We start from the raw sequence: 15762 nt of genomic DNA, 5'->3' as shown, positions 1-15762 counted from the left end.
ATCCTGGTCAAGAATTTCGCACGAGTCCTTAAATCTAGGTCCAGAATTCTGGAGCTGAAACGGAATTCCGTATCTGAATTTTGAAGTTTGATATTTATTTCCACAGCTCAAGTTCATAAACTTGTTCCCGAATTTACAGGGTCCGGCACTCGAAGTGTAACCAACTTCAGACCTTCGAGCCTGGCATCAAGGTAAATGCGACATATTATCGGGAAAGTATTCTGGAGGTTGCTTTGATGCCGGGGGCAGAGAAACATTTCGGTGGCAGACCATGGACGTTTCAGCAGGACTCGGCACCGTCTCACAAAGCTCGAGTGAACCAAGAATGGCTGAAAAACAACGTTCCGAACTTCATCACGTCCACACAATGGCTCTCGAATTCAACAGATGCGAATCCAATGGATTATTCTCTTTGGGCCATTTTGGAGAGCAAAGTCCGAACTAAAAGATACACCAGTCTCGAGGCGCTGAAAAAAGTTATTGTCCGCGAGTGGGCCAAAATACACCTGCAAGTCACATTCGGGCAGCTTGCGATTCGTTTTTTGACCGTCTCAAGGCCATAGTCAAGGTAAAAGGTAGTCATATCGAGCAAAAGTGAATTGATTCTGAATTTTGTATCATTTTTACACATTTTGTACTTTGAATTAAGTAAAAGTAATTTTCCAAACTGAATTTATGGCCTTTTTAATTGGTTACACTTCGAGTGCCGGACCCTGTAGTTGCAGAAATCAGGATCTGAATTCAGTTTCAGGTTCAATATTTAGTTCTAGAATTCAGGTTTAAAATTCAGCTCTTGATCCAAAACTTAGTTCTAGAATCCAGGACTATAATTCAGTTCCAGGTCCAGAATTTATGTTCAGCATCTAGGTTCAGAATACAGTTCCAGAATCCTGATACAGAATTATTTTATTGCTCCTGAATCCAGGTCTAGAGTTCAGATCCTGTTACCAAATTCAGTTCAAGAATCCAGAACCTAAATTCAGTTCAAGAATCCAGAACCTAAATTCAGTTCCAGAATCTAGGTCCAGAAATCAGTTCCCAAATTCAATCCCAGTTCCTGAATACAGGTCTAAATCAAGCTACAGAATTTAGTTCTAGAATTTAGATTCAGAAGTCAGTTTCTGTTAACGAATCCCGATACTGAATGCTGGATTGTAATCGTAAAATAAGATTTTTGAAATGAATTTTGAAACTAAATTCGGGACCGGAATTCCGGAATTAAGTTTCAGGTGCAAATCAGAATTCAGGTCCCGCATGGAGTTGAAATAGAAGTTAGTTGCAGAATCCTGGGCCAATTCTAAATTCAGAATTCTGGAACTAAAACTGATTGCTGGAATTTGCTTCTGGATCTGAATTTTGAAATGGTATTCTGGAACAGAAATTCAGATTCAGACCATTTAGTTCCAAAATTCCGCTCCAGTATTTAAGTTTAGAATTCTGTTCCAGAATTTAATTCTATAATTCAGATTAATAATTTAGTTCCGGATTCTAGGTCCAGAATTATTGAATTAGAACTGAATCTCAGTTTTTGCTCTAGATTCTGGAACTGTAATTCAGGTTCAGACCTGAATTCGGTTTCAAAATTCTGATCCTGGATCCAGTTCTTGAATTCAGGGCCAGAATCAATACCACAATTCATTTCCAATACTCAGGTCCAGAATTGCGAAGTCTAGAATCCAGGACAAGAATTCAGTTGCAGATTTCAATTCTTGAATTCATTTTCCGGATCCAGATCCAGAAATCAGTTCTAGTTCACGTGTAGAGTTCAGATTCTGTTTACAAATTCAGATCCAGAATCCAGAATCTAAATTCAGTTCCAGAATCTAGGTCCTGAACTCAGTTCCAAAATCCAGTTCAAGTTCCCAAAACAAGTCTAGATTTCAGATTCAGTACCAAATTCTCGAAGTTATAGTCTGTTAACGAATTTCGAAACTGAATGCTGGTTTCAAATTGTGGAACTAAATTTTTGAGCTGAATTTCGAAACTAAAATGAAACTGAACCGGATCTCTGAAAATAAGATTCAGGTTCAGACTAAAATTCTGGTCCTGTCTGAAGTTGACCTAGAAATTAGTTTCCAAATCCTGGTCTTGAATCTTTAACCAGTTCATCCAGAATTCTAACTCTAACTAAAACTGAGTTCTGGATCAGTTTTCAAACTGTATTCTGGAACAGAAACTCAGGTTCAGACTTTTTAGTTCCAAAATTCCGGTCCAGAATTCAGGTTCAGAATTCAGTTCCAGAATTTAATTCTATAATTCAGATTAATGATTTAGTTCCGGAATTTAGGTCCATAATTATTTAATTAGAACTGAATCTGAGTTTTTGCTCTAGATTCTGGAACTGTAATTCAGGTTCAGACCAGAATCCAAGTCCAGGATTTAGTTCATAAATTCCGATCCAGAATTCAGTTCAAAAACTCAGTTCCAGAACTGAGGTCTAGAATCCAGGACCAGAATTCAGTTTCAGGTCTAGAATTTAGGTCCAGATTTCAATTCCAGATGAAAATCAATTCTGGAATTGAAATCTGGATCTAAATTTTATTCTGATCCTGGATTCAAGAATTGAATCCTGGATCGGAATTTTGGAACTGAATTCTTGACCTGGATTTTTGTCTAAATCTGTAACCGAAATTTTGGAATGGAAACAGCTCTAGTTCCTGAACCCAGGTGTAAAGTTCAGATCCTGTTTACAAACTCAGTTCCAGAACATAGGTTCTGAACTCAGTTCTAAAATTCAGTTCCAATTCCCAAATCAAGTTACAGAATTCAGATTCAGTATCAAGTTCTTTAAGTTATTGCCTGTTAACGTATTTCGAAACTGAATGCTGGATTCAAATAGCGGAATTAAAGTTTTGAGCTGAATTTCCAAACTAAAATGAAACTAAACTGGAAATCTGGAAATAAGATTCAGGTTCAGAACAAATTCCAGGTCCTAACACCTGTTCTAGAAGTCCTTATCAGTTCTTAAATTCCAGGTCCAGAATTCAAGAACTAAAATTGAGTTCTGGATCTGAATTTTTTATGGAACCGAATCTCAGGTTCAAACCATTTCGTTCCAAAGATCCGGTCCAGTATTCCGATTCAGGATTCAGTTCTAGTATCAAGTACCAGAATTTCGTAACAAAACTCAGTTCCAGCACTCAGATCTGGAATTCAGATTCAGGATCCAGGCCTAAAATTCCTGGTCCAGAAATCAGTTCCAGATTACCGAATCAGAATTTAAAATCATAATCCAGTTCCCGAATTTAGTTTATGAATTGAGTTCTAGGTCAAGAATTCAGTCCCAGTTTCAAAATTCAGGACCAGAATTCAGTTTTCGAATTTGTTTCCACAATTCAAATTTGATCAGTATCTAACGGAAAAAAAACAGATTGAAAGGTTGACATGAGAATGCAATTATGTAATGCAAACCGCGAAAATGTGCAGAGACGGGACACGAACTCGTAACTAACTTCTAACCGCAATTCAAGTTTGGTATTTATCTCCGAACTTCAGGTCCAAGTTTCAGTTCCCGAATTCAGGTTCACATTTTTGTTCTCGAATTCAGTTCCAGAATCCAGATCCAGAATTCAGTTCTAGAGCTAGCTATAGATTCTGGCCTAGCTGAACCTAGAGTTATAATATTTCTGCTCCAGGTCCAACTATGGTTTTGAACTTGGCCCTATCATGTCACTAATCCTGAACTGAACCAGGACTTAGACTTACCACATTATCGATCTAGATCCTGGAGCTGAAACCGGGCCTGTACCTGAAATAGAGATGGGCAGTTCGTTCGTGAACGGTGCAAAAGAACTAGGCCTTGCGAAAGAATGAATGATAATAGTTTTTTTTTCGAAACCGGTAAATAGCTCTCTAATAAAAAAGCGTCATCACGAAACCTCAGTTCGAATTCGTGTGACCTAGTTTTTCGCTCGCTTAACCTAACAAAACTAAGTTCTCGTTTAGTCTTTGCACAAAAATACGCCGACTATCAAAAGAACGAACGACCGGCTCTTGGGAACTAGTTCTTTTGAAAGGATTTGCCCATCTCTAACCTGAATTAGATTCAGTTCTGGGATCTGGACTTGCAACTTTATTTCGACTTGGACCGGCAATATGACAGCTCATTCGCACTCCACAAAATTTGAACAATCTATTTAATTCGTATTAACGACAATCGGTTTTGTCCCTGACATTACCCACCCGCCTTATTTTCTCATAAAGTTCAAATACAACTGTTGTGGTTTAGAACAACTTTCGCTGAATTGAAATTTAGTCAAAAAAATAAGCGATTGAAACAACTAAAACTCATGTAGTTTTCTAATCCTCATCTGCATACCAGCTGTGTTAGTCCAGTTGATTATTGATTTAGTTAACAGTATACTGTTAGCTTGAAAAAATCAAATAGACTCTCACACGTTTCGCTGTTGGTTTGAATAGACAATCAGAGAAACGCTTCCCAACTAATATGTCGCTTACTCTATTGAAACCATCGTTTCCATTAAGAAATGCCCGTAAACTGTCCTATAATTGAAAAAAAAACATGGTTTTATCTACTGAATATTTCTAACCAACAGGTGAAATAATATTAATAATCGAAACCAAATTGACTGAGCTGTAAGTGTTCAAAACCTGGCCACTCTTTTACGTAGAGTAACTTTTGGATTTATCATTTGCACTCCTATATGAAAAACAAAAACAATCAATTAGTTATAGCAAATAACCAAATGAATTCAGAAAAACAACTTATGTTTTAGTTGTATTACAATCTTGGGTAGTTCCGTGTAAGTTTTTTTTATATTTCAGGTCATTATTATTTTCACAAGCTTTCTGAATATGTCTGATACCTCTGAATGTTTAATGTTATGCTACCTCTCCATTTTCTTAACGTTGTTGGGCGCAGAAAATAACATGTATGTTTGACCTTCATCAATAATTGCTCACAGCACTTAAGCATTCTCCTTCCACTTCTTTTACTTTTTAATACCCACGGATTCATCAGCAACTAGTGCATATATGTATATAATGTTCCGGAGCCTTACAGTCGAAATCAGCATCATGAATTACAGCTGTTACTACAAATGAGAACAATGGAACAAAACATGAGACTGTTTCCTAACCTTTCTCACCCGGTCCTCAAGTATTATAAAACAAAAGTAATCAAAATCAGACCTACAACTTTCTTGCTCTACACTGGTCCTACACCGGTGTATGTCATAAACGGAAGCCTCGGCGAAATCTGCACTCGAACGAGTGCGGCCGATGTTATACCGGTGTTTTGTTACGTAATAGATGGAAACACCATTTGCCACCGAGTACCACTATAATGTCAGCCATTTTCTCATTAAAATCCAGCCTTATGTTCGAAACCATCCAGTCAGCGCCTGCTGGGATCCGAGTTATTGCATAACAGGTTTTCAATCGTTCATCTCCAGTCTAGCCTGACACACGCTGTTGTCAGCAATCGAGAATGCATATGGATTGTCGATGTAAATAGTTTCACTATTCACTTATAAAACCACGATGCAGTGTTTAGTGTGTGTAAAAATGTAATTGAATTGATTTTATATCAACTGCAAGCATTGCATGTTCAAATTCCCGGCTTTATCTAAAAATAAATTCCTTCAATACACACATTTGACAATTTACTTCAATGGTGGAGGGATTGAGTTAATCGTACATAATTATATTTATCAACAATCAACAGTTCGTCGGTAAAATTATACCACTTAAATTATTCACATTTTTGTCGAAGTTCATGTGGCTATTCTCAGTATATTTTTTTTATAATCCGTGTCATGCAAAGTCATTCACCCTGCTCTGTCCTCGCTTCTCAATATTCCAGTAATCGCACGTGCAACAAACAAGCCAATAACAAACACTCTCTGACACTGGAATTGCTTACTCGTTCCCATGTCACAACACCGACCAGCACCACCCATCATTCCCACTATACGCTCAATCATCACTTTTATTTAGCTAGAACTAAATCATCCATAATCTGAGCAGTTAAACTAACTATTTGGCATTATCGTTTCATCTTCAATGTTTGTATTCTCATCGGGAACACGAATCATCAAAATCGAAACATCTCCAACTTCAGAACATCCCTGCCGGTTCCTATGTTTTCACGCAGTGACTTCAACATCTGGTCAGTGTTGAAGAATTGCATCGGTAAGGAACTGAGTAAAATCACCATGCCAGTCGTTTTCAACGAACCGTTGAGGTAAGTTTTAATGTATTTGTGTGGATTTGTTTCAGTGTGATTACTGTTTAAACACCTAGCAATTTAGGTGTTTTGAAAAGTTTCGTTGTTTTTTAAATCTTTTTATCGTTAAGACGTAAAAGTTGTCTTGAATTTCGTTTAACTTTCATCATTACCCAACGTGTAACAAATATAGTGTTTATTGAAATAGCAGAAATGAAAACTTGCGAAACAGGGCTATACTCTGAATGTGTAACACAACACAACACAAAGCAACCTAACTAAACACTACGCATTGTTCAGACAGACCCGCATTCACAATTCTCAGACATTGTAAATAGTCCAGAGATTCTAATGTCGCTTTCGCTTGATGCCAAACCTCACCCAGTTTCCACTCTAACTGCTGTCAAACCGTTTGTTTGAAGTCAGTTTCGAACCTAGTATCAACGTTGTTGAACTGAAAATCGAGTCAGTTTCGCACCTGGTTTTTAAATCAGTTTTACTCAAACCCCCGTTGCTAAGTGTGAAATCAACACAGTTTCGTGAAAAGTGTTTGTTTGATGAAACTACTCTGGGTCAGTTACAGTTTTCTCGAGCGAAAACGACATAAAAGACCCACGTATGGATATTTTTTTTCTGTCAAACTCTTGAAAAATAAAGCAAGCCACGATTGTTATAAGCATTGTACACCTTATACAACTCATTCATCTGAAGCTGAACGATGTATTGGAGTAAAAAACTTACTGAAAACGAAATTACGTTCAAAAATTTCTATTGCATCGGAGAAGAGATGCATGTACATTCCCACCAATATGGCAGAATGGAATCTAATAGCAACTGCGAAATGACTTGCGGAGGATAAGAATCGTCGTAAGCGTGACGTGACTACAATGAACGTATTCAGTTTCATTTCATAAGTGTTTTCTCTGAAGACAGATAAACTGTGGATTCCGAATCAGACAGTGATAGTGACAATTCAGAACAAAAAAAAAACAAGTTATTTTAAGCAAAAGTCATTGAAAAGCCTGCTTTAATTCCCCTAGTGGTGTAATGATGCGTTTCTCATATCACTCATACTACAGGGTGCTTCATCTTTTAAGTCGGTATGTAAACGCTAAACAACTTCCACATTTACCAATCGAGTGATTGCATCAGATATGTTTTGGAAACGTCAATTCAGTACAATTGGAATCGTTTCATATCGAAACAACGCGCAGAAATAGTGACACTTTACATCGAAAATAATCATTCCATTGTGTTAACTCAACGTGCATATCGGAAAAAATAGAGAGGCGACATTGACTGGCCACCCAGATCGTCAGATTTAACCCCCCCTGACTTCTTTTTGTGGGGTTCAAAGCAAACATTCGTTCTGAAATAGACGCTATAACACCCGAGATGCTCGAAAAAGTAATGGCAAACGCAGAAGAAAGGAGTCATTTTGTAATTACTAATAAAGGTGGCCTCTTAATTTATCTTGTTTTCAAAAACTAGTCCAAAAAAATGTTAAGGAACCAAACTGAATAAAAATACATCACTCAAATCGGTTGTTTTTTCTCAAAGTTATTCAATGTGTACACACCGCCATAAAAGATAGAGCACCCTGTACAGCATTTCATTCACTCGCAACACTAACTAAGCATCAATGAGATAGAAACATTATATTTAAATCACATTGATTCAGCATGTACTTTCTGTAGTTGATTCTACCTTCATCAGAAGCATTATTTCTGGTAATGCTTCTTCCTGCATTAACTTTCGTCGAAATTCTCGGCATCTTTTATCTCCTTGTACCATGTTTAGGCACGTAGTCAAATTTGTAGTCTCATAACCTGATGCCATTCCCCGTGTATTCCATTTTAACTTCGTATAGAACCAAAAGCATTTCTATGCAGCCTATCACCGACGACAAAAATCGAAATAAAAAGGCGGGTGGGTAATGTCAGAAACATAACTGGATGTCGTGAATACGAAAAAACTGACACGCTCCCATCACTTTTCCGAATATCAGTTAGTTGATTGATTGTATGAATTGTGCAAGCTTTCCTCTTTTTCACTAATAGAATTTGAAGCGATACACCTACATTAGAGTACAGATTAGTTACCTTAAACAGCTACTATTCTACAACTATATATTCCAAACTCAAAACAATTCCTTTTTAATTTGCTGTAGTTTATTTTTATTGAATCTATGAAGTTCGGAGATAGCAGATTCTTCTCGAAATTTTAGTACGAGACAATTGCAATGGCCTGGTCTGAAATGTATCGACGATCTTCGGTATGCAAGAGTAATATTAATACCCTGTTTCGCATGGCATATTTTCACAAGACCCTATACTAGTATAAATATGTGTTTTCCTAAATACGTTTATTTCTTAAGGCAGTTTACATAAGTTTTTCTTCGCCGTAGCATCACTTTTACATAATATTCTTATCCTAATTTAATTCTAACATAGTCACAACGTTTTGCATTTATTAAAACATATTTTCTTATTACTTAAATATCATCTTAGGTAACTCGTCATTAATTATGAAATCTACTCGGAAATATTATTTGAACCAAACGATTAACTTCTATAAATTATAAAATAAGCTGTTATTTTCAGACGTTTTGTTAATAATTTCATAAACTGTTTCGAGTTTGTTTGTATCATTACATTATTTTTATTCTAATTTAGCTATTGGTTGAACTCATGGACGCAGCTGGGATCAGAACTAAGTCTTGAAAGGGGTCTTTATTAAATTGAAACTCCAGTTTTCTTTATGAAATGATAAATAAGTTTCATGTATGAAAGGTCACGTTAAGCAAGAATGTCTCGAACTGGGATATTGGATAGTCTACCTTGGGTACGCAAAGAATTTATTAGTTGAGATCTGACATCACGATACTCCACGCATGTCCAAACGACATGATCAATATCTCGATAACCTTCGCCACAAGCACAATGATTAGTCTCGGAGAGCCCAATTCGAAGGAGATGTGCATCTAACGTGTAGTGATTGGACATGAGTCTAGACATCACACGAATGAAATCTCTACTCACATCCAGTCCCCTGAACCATGCCTTTGTCGATATTTTCGGAATAATTGAGTGCATCCACCGACCCAGATCATCTTTATCCCAAGAAGCTTGCCAGCTGGCAAGTGTTCTTTGGCGAGACGAGCTATAGAATTCGTTGAAAGCAATTGGTCTCTCATAAATTTCACCCTCAATAGCACCACGTTTGGCTAAAATATCGGCTCTTTCATTGCCAGGAATGGAGCAATGAGCCGGGACCCAGACTATAGTGATTAGATAATTATTGTTCAATATGTCGTTCAGGCACTGTTTTATTTTGCCCAGGAAAAACGGTTCAGTCTTGCCAGTCATGTTTGAGCGAATGGCTTCAATTGCACTCAGACTATCTGTGAAGAGGAAATAATGGTTTGGAATTAATGTGACGATTACACTCAAACTATATTGAACTGCTGCTAGCTCTGCTATATAAACAGATGCAGGTTCTTGAAGCCTAAATGAGGCCGAAACATTATTGTTGAACATACCAAACCCTGTCGCTTCTTTAATTCGCGATCCGTCCGTGTAAAACATTTTCTCAGAGTCAATATGCCTGAACTTACTTGAAAATATTTTTGGGATTTCCGTCGAACGTAGATGATCCGGGATTCCACGCACTTCGCGCTGCATGGATGTATCGAAAAATAAAGTTGAGTCAGGGACATTTAGGAGGCTGACACGGATAGGAATATATCTTGAAGGGTTGATTTCCTGTGACATATGGTTAAAATATAATGTCATGAATTTTGTTTGAGATCGAAGCTCGACTAGTCGTTCGAAATTATTAATTACCATGGGATTCAGCACCTCACATCTTATTAGCAGGCGTGATGAAAGCTCCCAAAATCGATCTTTCAATGGAAGAACTCCCGCCAGAACTTCAAGACTCATTGTATGTGTCGAATGCATGCACCCTAAAGCAATTCGCAAACAACGATACTGAATTCGCTCCAGTTTGATAATATGAGAGTTTGCAGCGGAACGAAAGCAAACGCATCCATATTCCATCACTGAAAGTATCGTTGTCTGATACAATTTTATTAGATCTTCCGGATGAGCACCCCACCAAGATCCTGTTATTGTTCGAAGAAAATTTACTCTTTGTTGGCATTTTGTTATCAGCAACCTAATGTGTCCTCCCCACGTGCATTTGGAATCGAACCACACCCCGAGGTATTTAAAAGTTAAAACCTGTTGGATCATTCTTCCCATCATATGGAGCTGAAGCTGCGCGGGATCATGCTTTCTTGAAAAGACGACTAACTCTGTTTTCTCCGCAGAGAATTCGATACCAAGATGAACAGCCCAATCGGACAAGTTATCTAAGGTATCTTGCAATGGTTTATGCAGATCAATAGCTTTGGGTCCAGTAACTGAAACCACGCCATCATCTGCCAATTGTCTTAGTGTACATGGGGTTACTAGACAGCTGTCAATGTCATTTACGTAAAAATTATAGAGGAGCGGACTGAGGCATGAGCCTTGCGGGAGACCCATGTAACTATTTCTGAGTGTTGCCAAATCGCCATGTGAAAAATGCATGTGTTTCTCTGACAAAAGGTTGTGCAAATAATTATTTATAACCGCTGGGAGTCCATTTTGGTGAAGCTTGTCTGAAAGAACATCAATGGAAACTGAATCAAATGCTCCTTTAATGTCTAAAAATACAGATGCCATTTGTTGCTTTTGAGCGAAGGCAATTTGGATGTCAGACGAAAGTAATGCAAGGCAATCATTCGTCCCTTTATTTCTACGGAAGCCAAACTGAGTATCTGACAACAAACCGTTCGTCTCGACCCAAGTGTCGAGACGTCGTAGAATAATTTTTTCGAACAATTTTCTGATGCAGGACAACATCGCAATGGGTCTATATGAGTTGTGATTGGAAGCTGGTTTCCCCGGTTTTTGAATGGCGATAACTTTCACTTGTCTCCAGTCAGGTGGAACAATATTTTGCTCAAGAAACTTGTTGAACAATTCCAACAAACGTCTTTTTGCGAGGTTGGGCAGATTCTTCACCAAGTTGAATTTAATTCTGTCCAACCCTGGAGCGTTATTGTTACAAGACAAGAGTGCTATAGAAAATTCCATCATTGAAAATGGGTTATTAATAAAACCATTATTTGGAGGAGATTCCCGTATAATGCTCTGCGTAGGAACAGAATCTGGGCAAACTTTCCTAGCAAAGTCAAATATCCATCGGTTCGAGTATTCATCACTCTCATTGCCCACGTTACGATTCCTCATTCGTCTGGCCGTGTTCCAAAGAGTGCTCATTGAGGTATCTCTTGACAAACCTTCGACAAAATGTCTCCAATAGCTACATTTTTTGGCTCGAAGTATGCTCTTGTACTTGGTTTCTAAAACCATAAGTTTTTCAAAATTCTGAGGAGTTCCTCCTCCCCGTTTTAGAAACGTCTTGCAAGCATTTTGTTTTGCGAGTTTAGCCTCTGAGCACTCTTTGTCCCACCAGGGGTTGGGAGGCCTTCTGTTAGTCGTTGGCCCAGGAAAGCGTTTAGTTTGGGATTGTTCTGCTGCCTCCAGAATCGAACAAATGAGGAAGTCATATTCTTCAAGTGGAGGGAGCTCTTCCATTGAATTCAAAATACTAGAGATACTACTTTGGTATTTAATCCAGTCGATATTTTTTGTCAAATCATATGGAATACTAGCGGAAGTAGCAATGCAATTGCTACTGCTAATTGAGATGATGATTGGTAAATGATCGCTACCGTGTAAGTCAGGCAGTATTTTCCAGGTGCAATCTAGTCGAATTGATGTTGAGCAAAGAGATAGATCTAATGCACTTGGGCGTGCCGGAGGTCTTGGGATCCGTGTCATGCTACCCATATTTAATACCGTCATGCTAAAATTGTCACAAATGTTTTGTATTAAAGATGATCTGCTATCATTGTAAACGGAACCCCACATAATACCGTGCGAATTTAAATCCCCCAGAATCAATCGTGGTGCAGGAAGGGCTTCAACCATTTCATTAAGCTGTTGCTGTCCAACTTGTGCTTTTGGAGGAATATAAACCGAAGCTATGCAAATATCTTTGCCTTTAATGTTTATTTGGCAAGCAACAACTTCTATACTAGAAGTTGAAGGGATGTTTAATCTATAAAAGGAATAGCATTTCTTAATTCCCAAAAGCACTCCACCATACGGAGAGTCTCTATCGAGACGTATAATGTTAAAATCATTAAAATTTAAAGCTATGTTTGAAGTAAGCCATGTTTCGCATAAAGCAAATACATCACATTTTTGACTATGCAATAATATTTTAAATGAATCAAGTTTTGGCATGATGCTTCGACAATTCCACTGCAGGACAGTGATTGTATCATTTGCGACGGGTGATAAATTATCCATCAAAAGATACAAAACCTGAGACAATTGGCCATTGAGCTGATAACTGCTTCAAAAAGGTTCTAGCTATTGGAAGGAATGCCATTATGAGGGTCTTTAAGGGTTCAGATATATTGAATGCTGAGAAAATCCATTCAACAATTTCCGAAAACTTCAGTAATCCTGTTGGTGGCTGTGAAATGGAGCCCACTGGATTATTATCTTTTTCTGTACTAGATCCTGGATTGGTTTGTGAATTTGACAAACCAGGAGGCACAGTCTTTGGTTTTGACTTTTTTTGTTTAACACGGGGATCTTTTTTTGAAGATGAAATTTTAGGTGTCTTTTTTGGTAATTTGGAGGAAGACTTCTTTCTCTTAACTGACCCTTGGGTAGTGATAAACGAATTACCTTCACTATTTTCGTCAGAGTCAGAGTCCTCTGGTTCCTCTAGATTTGAAAACCCGTTTTCGGTTTCCAAAGGGGGGACATCAATGACCGTTTTAAGCATTTCTGCATATGTGCGCTTAGACCGTGCTTTTAAAGAAAGCTTAATTTTGTCTTTGTGCACTTTAAATGCAGTGCATACTGAAATATCATCATGAGGACTATTCCCACAATAAATACATTTTTCAATTTCCTTGTTGCAATCATTATCTTTATGAGGCCCTTCACACTTAATACATTTTGGTTTATTACTACAGTAAGTAGCTGTGTGGCCGAATTTTTTGCAGTTCGTACAATTCATTACATTTGGAACAAAAAGCCGAACAGGGAGGCGAATTTTATCGACATAGACATGGGACGGCAACGCAGACCCGGCAAATGTCACTCGAAACGAGTCTGATGGGCGATAAACTTTTTTTTCCTCTTCATGAACTACTGAGTACAGTTGTTTGCACTCCAGTATTTTCACACCCTCAAGCATAGAGTTCTTGAAACGACCAACACCATGCTTGAGTAAATCATCTACCGAAAGACTCGCTTCGGTAACAACACCGTCAATTTCGACATCTTTGGAGGGTATGTAAACTTTATACTCTTTAATGAAATGTTCCGAAGAGACAATATCATTCGCGTGTTTCAAATTATTTACCACAACACGAATTTTATCGTTATTTACTTTTATGATCTCTTTGATTGAAGAGTATCGTGATGTCAAACCTTTATTAATTTGTAAAATGTTTAATGGCTTTGATATACGTCTAAAAAAGACTATCCAAGGCCCAGAAGAGCTCTCCTGATATTTTTTCGTTCGTGGGGGTATCGGATTCATGCTAGGATTTACGTCCATGGATTCATCCATTACATTAAAATTTTTAACTAAACTTTAAAATAAAATTTGAAACCAACACTACACAGTACTCAATCAAAAGGAAAAGAAAAAACTTCTACCTTGAAATTGTTGTCTATCTCCGTTGCACTGCTGTGTAGATCCTCGTTGCTCTAGATGTTCTTGTTGGATGTATCTGGACGTTGATACAATGCTGAAGCTCACTGTAGCGATAGAATATGATGTGATGCTACTGCTACCTGACATCCAGCACCACTCGAATTCCGATTTGCTTTCGTCTTCGCCAGCTGTAACCAGCGCAGGTCACCGGTGTATACCTGCGTGTTGTATGGCAGTGGAAAGACCGAGTTGTCTTGTCTCCTTCTTCCTAGTGCTCCGCACCGATATGCTTCTGCACCGAAGTGCCTTCGCACCGGTGTGCCTTTGCACTCTCCTGCTTCTATGTGCCTTTGCACTCTTCCTCTTCGATGTGCCTTTGCACTCTCCTGCTCAGCACTTGTGGCTGTATATTGCGGCCTGGGTAGAGTTTGGGAAACGCCCTTTGTTGTTTCCTTCACCAGCTTGGCCCAGCACTAGGGCTCTCTTATGCAGCACGACTATACGTTTTAACGGCTGCTGCCAACAGGTTTCTACCTGTAGTTCAACCGTTGTCGTATTTAACGCGTGTAAACCAACCAGCGTTATTAAACTGTACGCTTCTATACACAACCTTCTCGGTTGAACGGCTATTACTGAATCAGTATAAATATGTGTTCAACATCATCACTTTCGCTTTCGCATTGCCGTTCGTAATTGAATGTGTTAGTGACGGTACAATTTAATTCCATTTTAATTTCCATCTTGATGAATCTTTTGGTAGGAAATATTTAGATCTGAGATGGTTCTCGTGTGTGTCTTGTTTCGGTAACAGTTGCTCAGAAAATGGTAGGAAAGCGACATAATTCAACTAGTTCCTTAGGATGATCTTTAGCACTGAAAAGTGCTTTGAATGGGCCTTGTCGGACTTTTTGGCTGCCTTTCTACCGGTTTTCGGTGTCATCGCATTGCCGTTCGTAATTGAATGTGTTGTGTAGTTAGATTATATAAATCCTTCTACAGATCACTGAGCTATGAGCTTTCAAAATACGAGAAAGGCAAACGCGCCTTTTGAATTATCTTCTTTGACACTCGTTTATACCAAACATTTAAGAAAAGTTTAATTTTGTACTATTTGAGATTATGTCACACAACCTGAAAATTTTATCATAAAATTGTGATCATATTTCCGATGGCATGTCGCAAGAATTATGTTGATTCATTAGATACAACAGGAGATATTCACGATCAAAAACTTATCACTCTCTCAGAGGGTAAATTTTGAAAAGGCGTCGTATTCACGACAAAAGAGCTGTGAGCTGTCAGGTTACTTTAATGATTCGAACAACTTTAATGATTGGAACAGCTCAAGAGCGAATTGCCCATCTCTAATTGAGTCTATTCGCATTTGGCCGATCAGACCAACCTGACATTCGTATATGTATTGGTAGGTCGGAACCGACCAACAATTTAGATCGTTGGCAAAGATATTTCCTCTCCTACTTTTTGCACTGTATAGATACGCTTTCATTGAGCGACCGTCGATACTCAACCTACCAATACATGTACGCGTCGGTAGCTCGGCCAAAGCCGAAGAGGAAAAAAAACGAATGTCAGGTTGGTCTGATCGGTCTGATCGGCCAAGTGCAAATAGACCTTAATTCAAACCCCCGTAATTTGCGTATGTACTTTGCCACTGGCTTCCGTTGAGTAATAAATGTGCAACTGAGCGACGAATCATGAAGGCGGATCCCGGTTTTCTTTCGTTATAAATAAAATTATGCTTGCAAGTAATTACACTC

At 38.2% G+C, this 15762-nt stretch overlaps 1 protein-coding gene across 12 annotated transcripts in view; it reads left to right on the top strand.

Annotated features, from left to right (window-relative positions):
• The window catches only part of LOC131439171 (oxysterol-binding protein-related protein 2), a 50290-nt gene that overhangs the window by 21766 nt on the left and 12762 nt on the right, over positions 1–15762 (top strand). For 8 of the 12 annotated variants that reach the window (XM_058609878.1, XM_058609876.1, XM_058609882.1 and 5 more), the window contains one exon: positions 6083–6205. The exons of the other annotated variants lie outside the window; for them this stretch is intronic. In XM_058609878.1, the coding sequence (XP_058465861.1) occupies positions 6083–6205 (123 nt within the window). The remainder of the gene's footprint in view (positions 1–6082; positions 6206–15762) is intronic. 12 annotated transcript variants of the gene reach the window in all.

Source organism: Malaya genurostris, chromosome 3, assembly GCF_030247185.1.
Source record: "Malaya genurostris strain Urasoe2022 chromosome 3, Malgen_1.1, whole genome shotgun sequence".
Lineage (NCBI taxonomy): Eukaryota > Metazoa > Arthropoda > Insecta > Diptera > Culicidae > Malaya > Malaya genurostris.
This window is presented reverse-complemented; position numbering and strand designations above follow the sequence as displayed.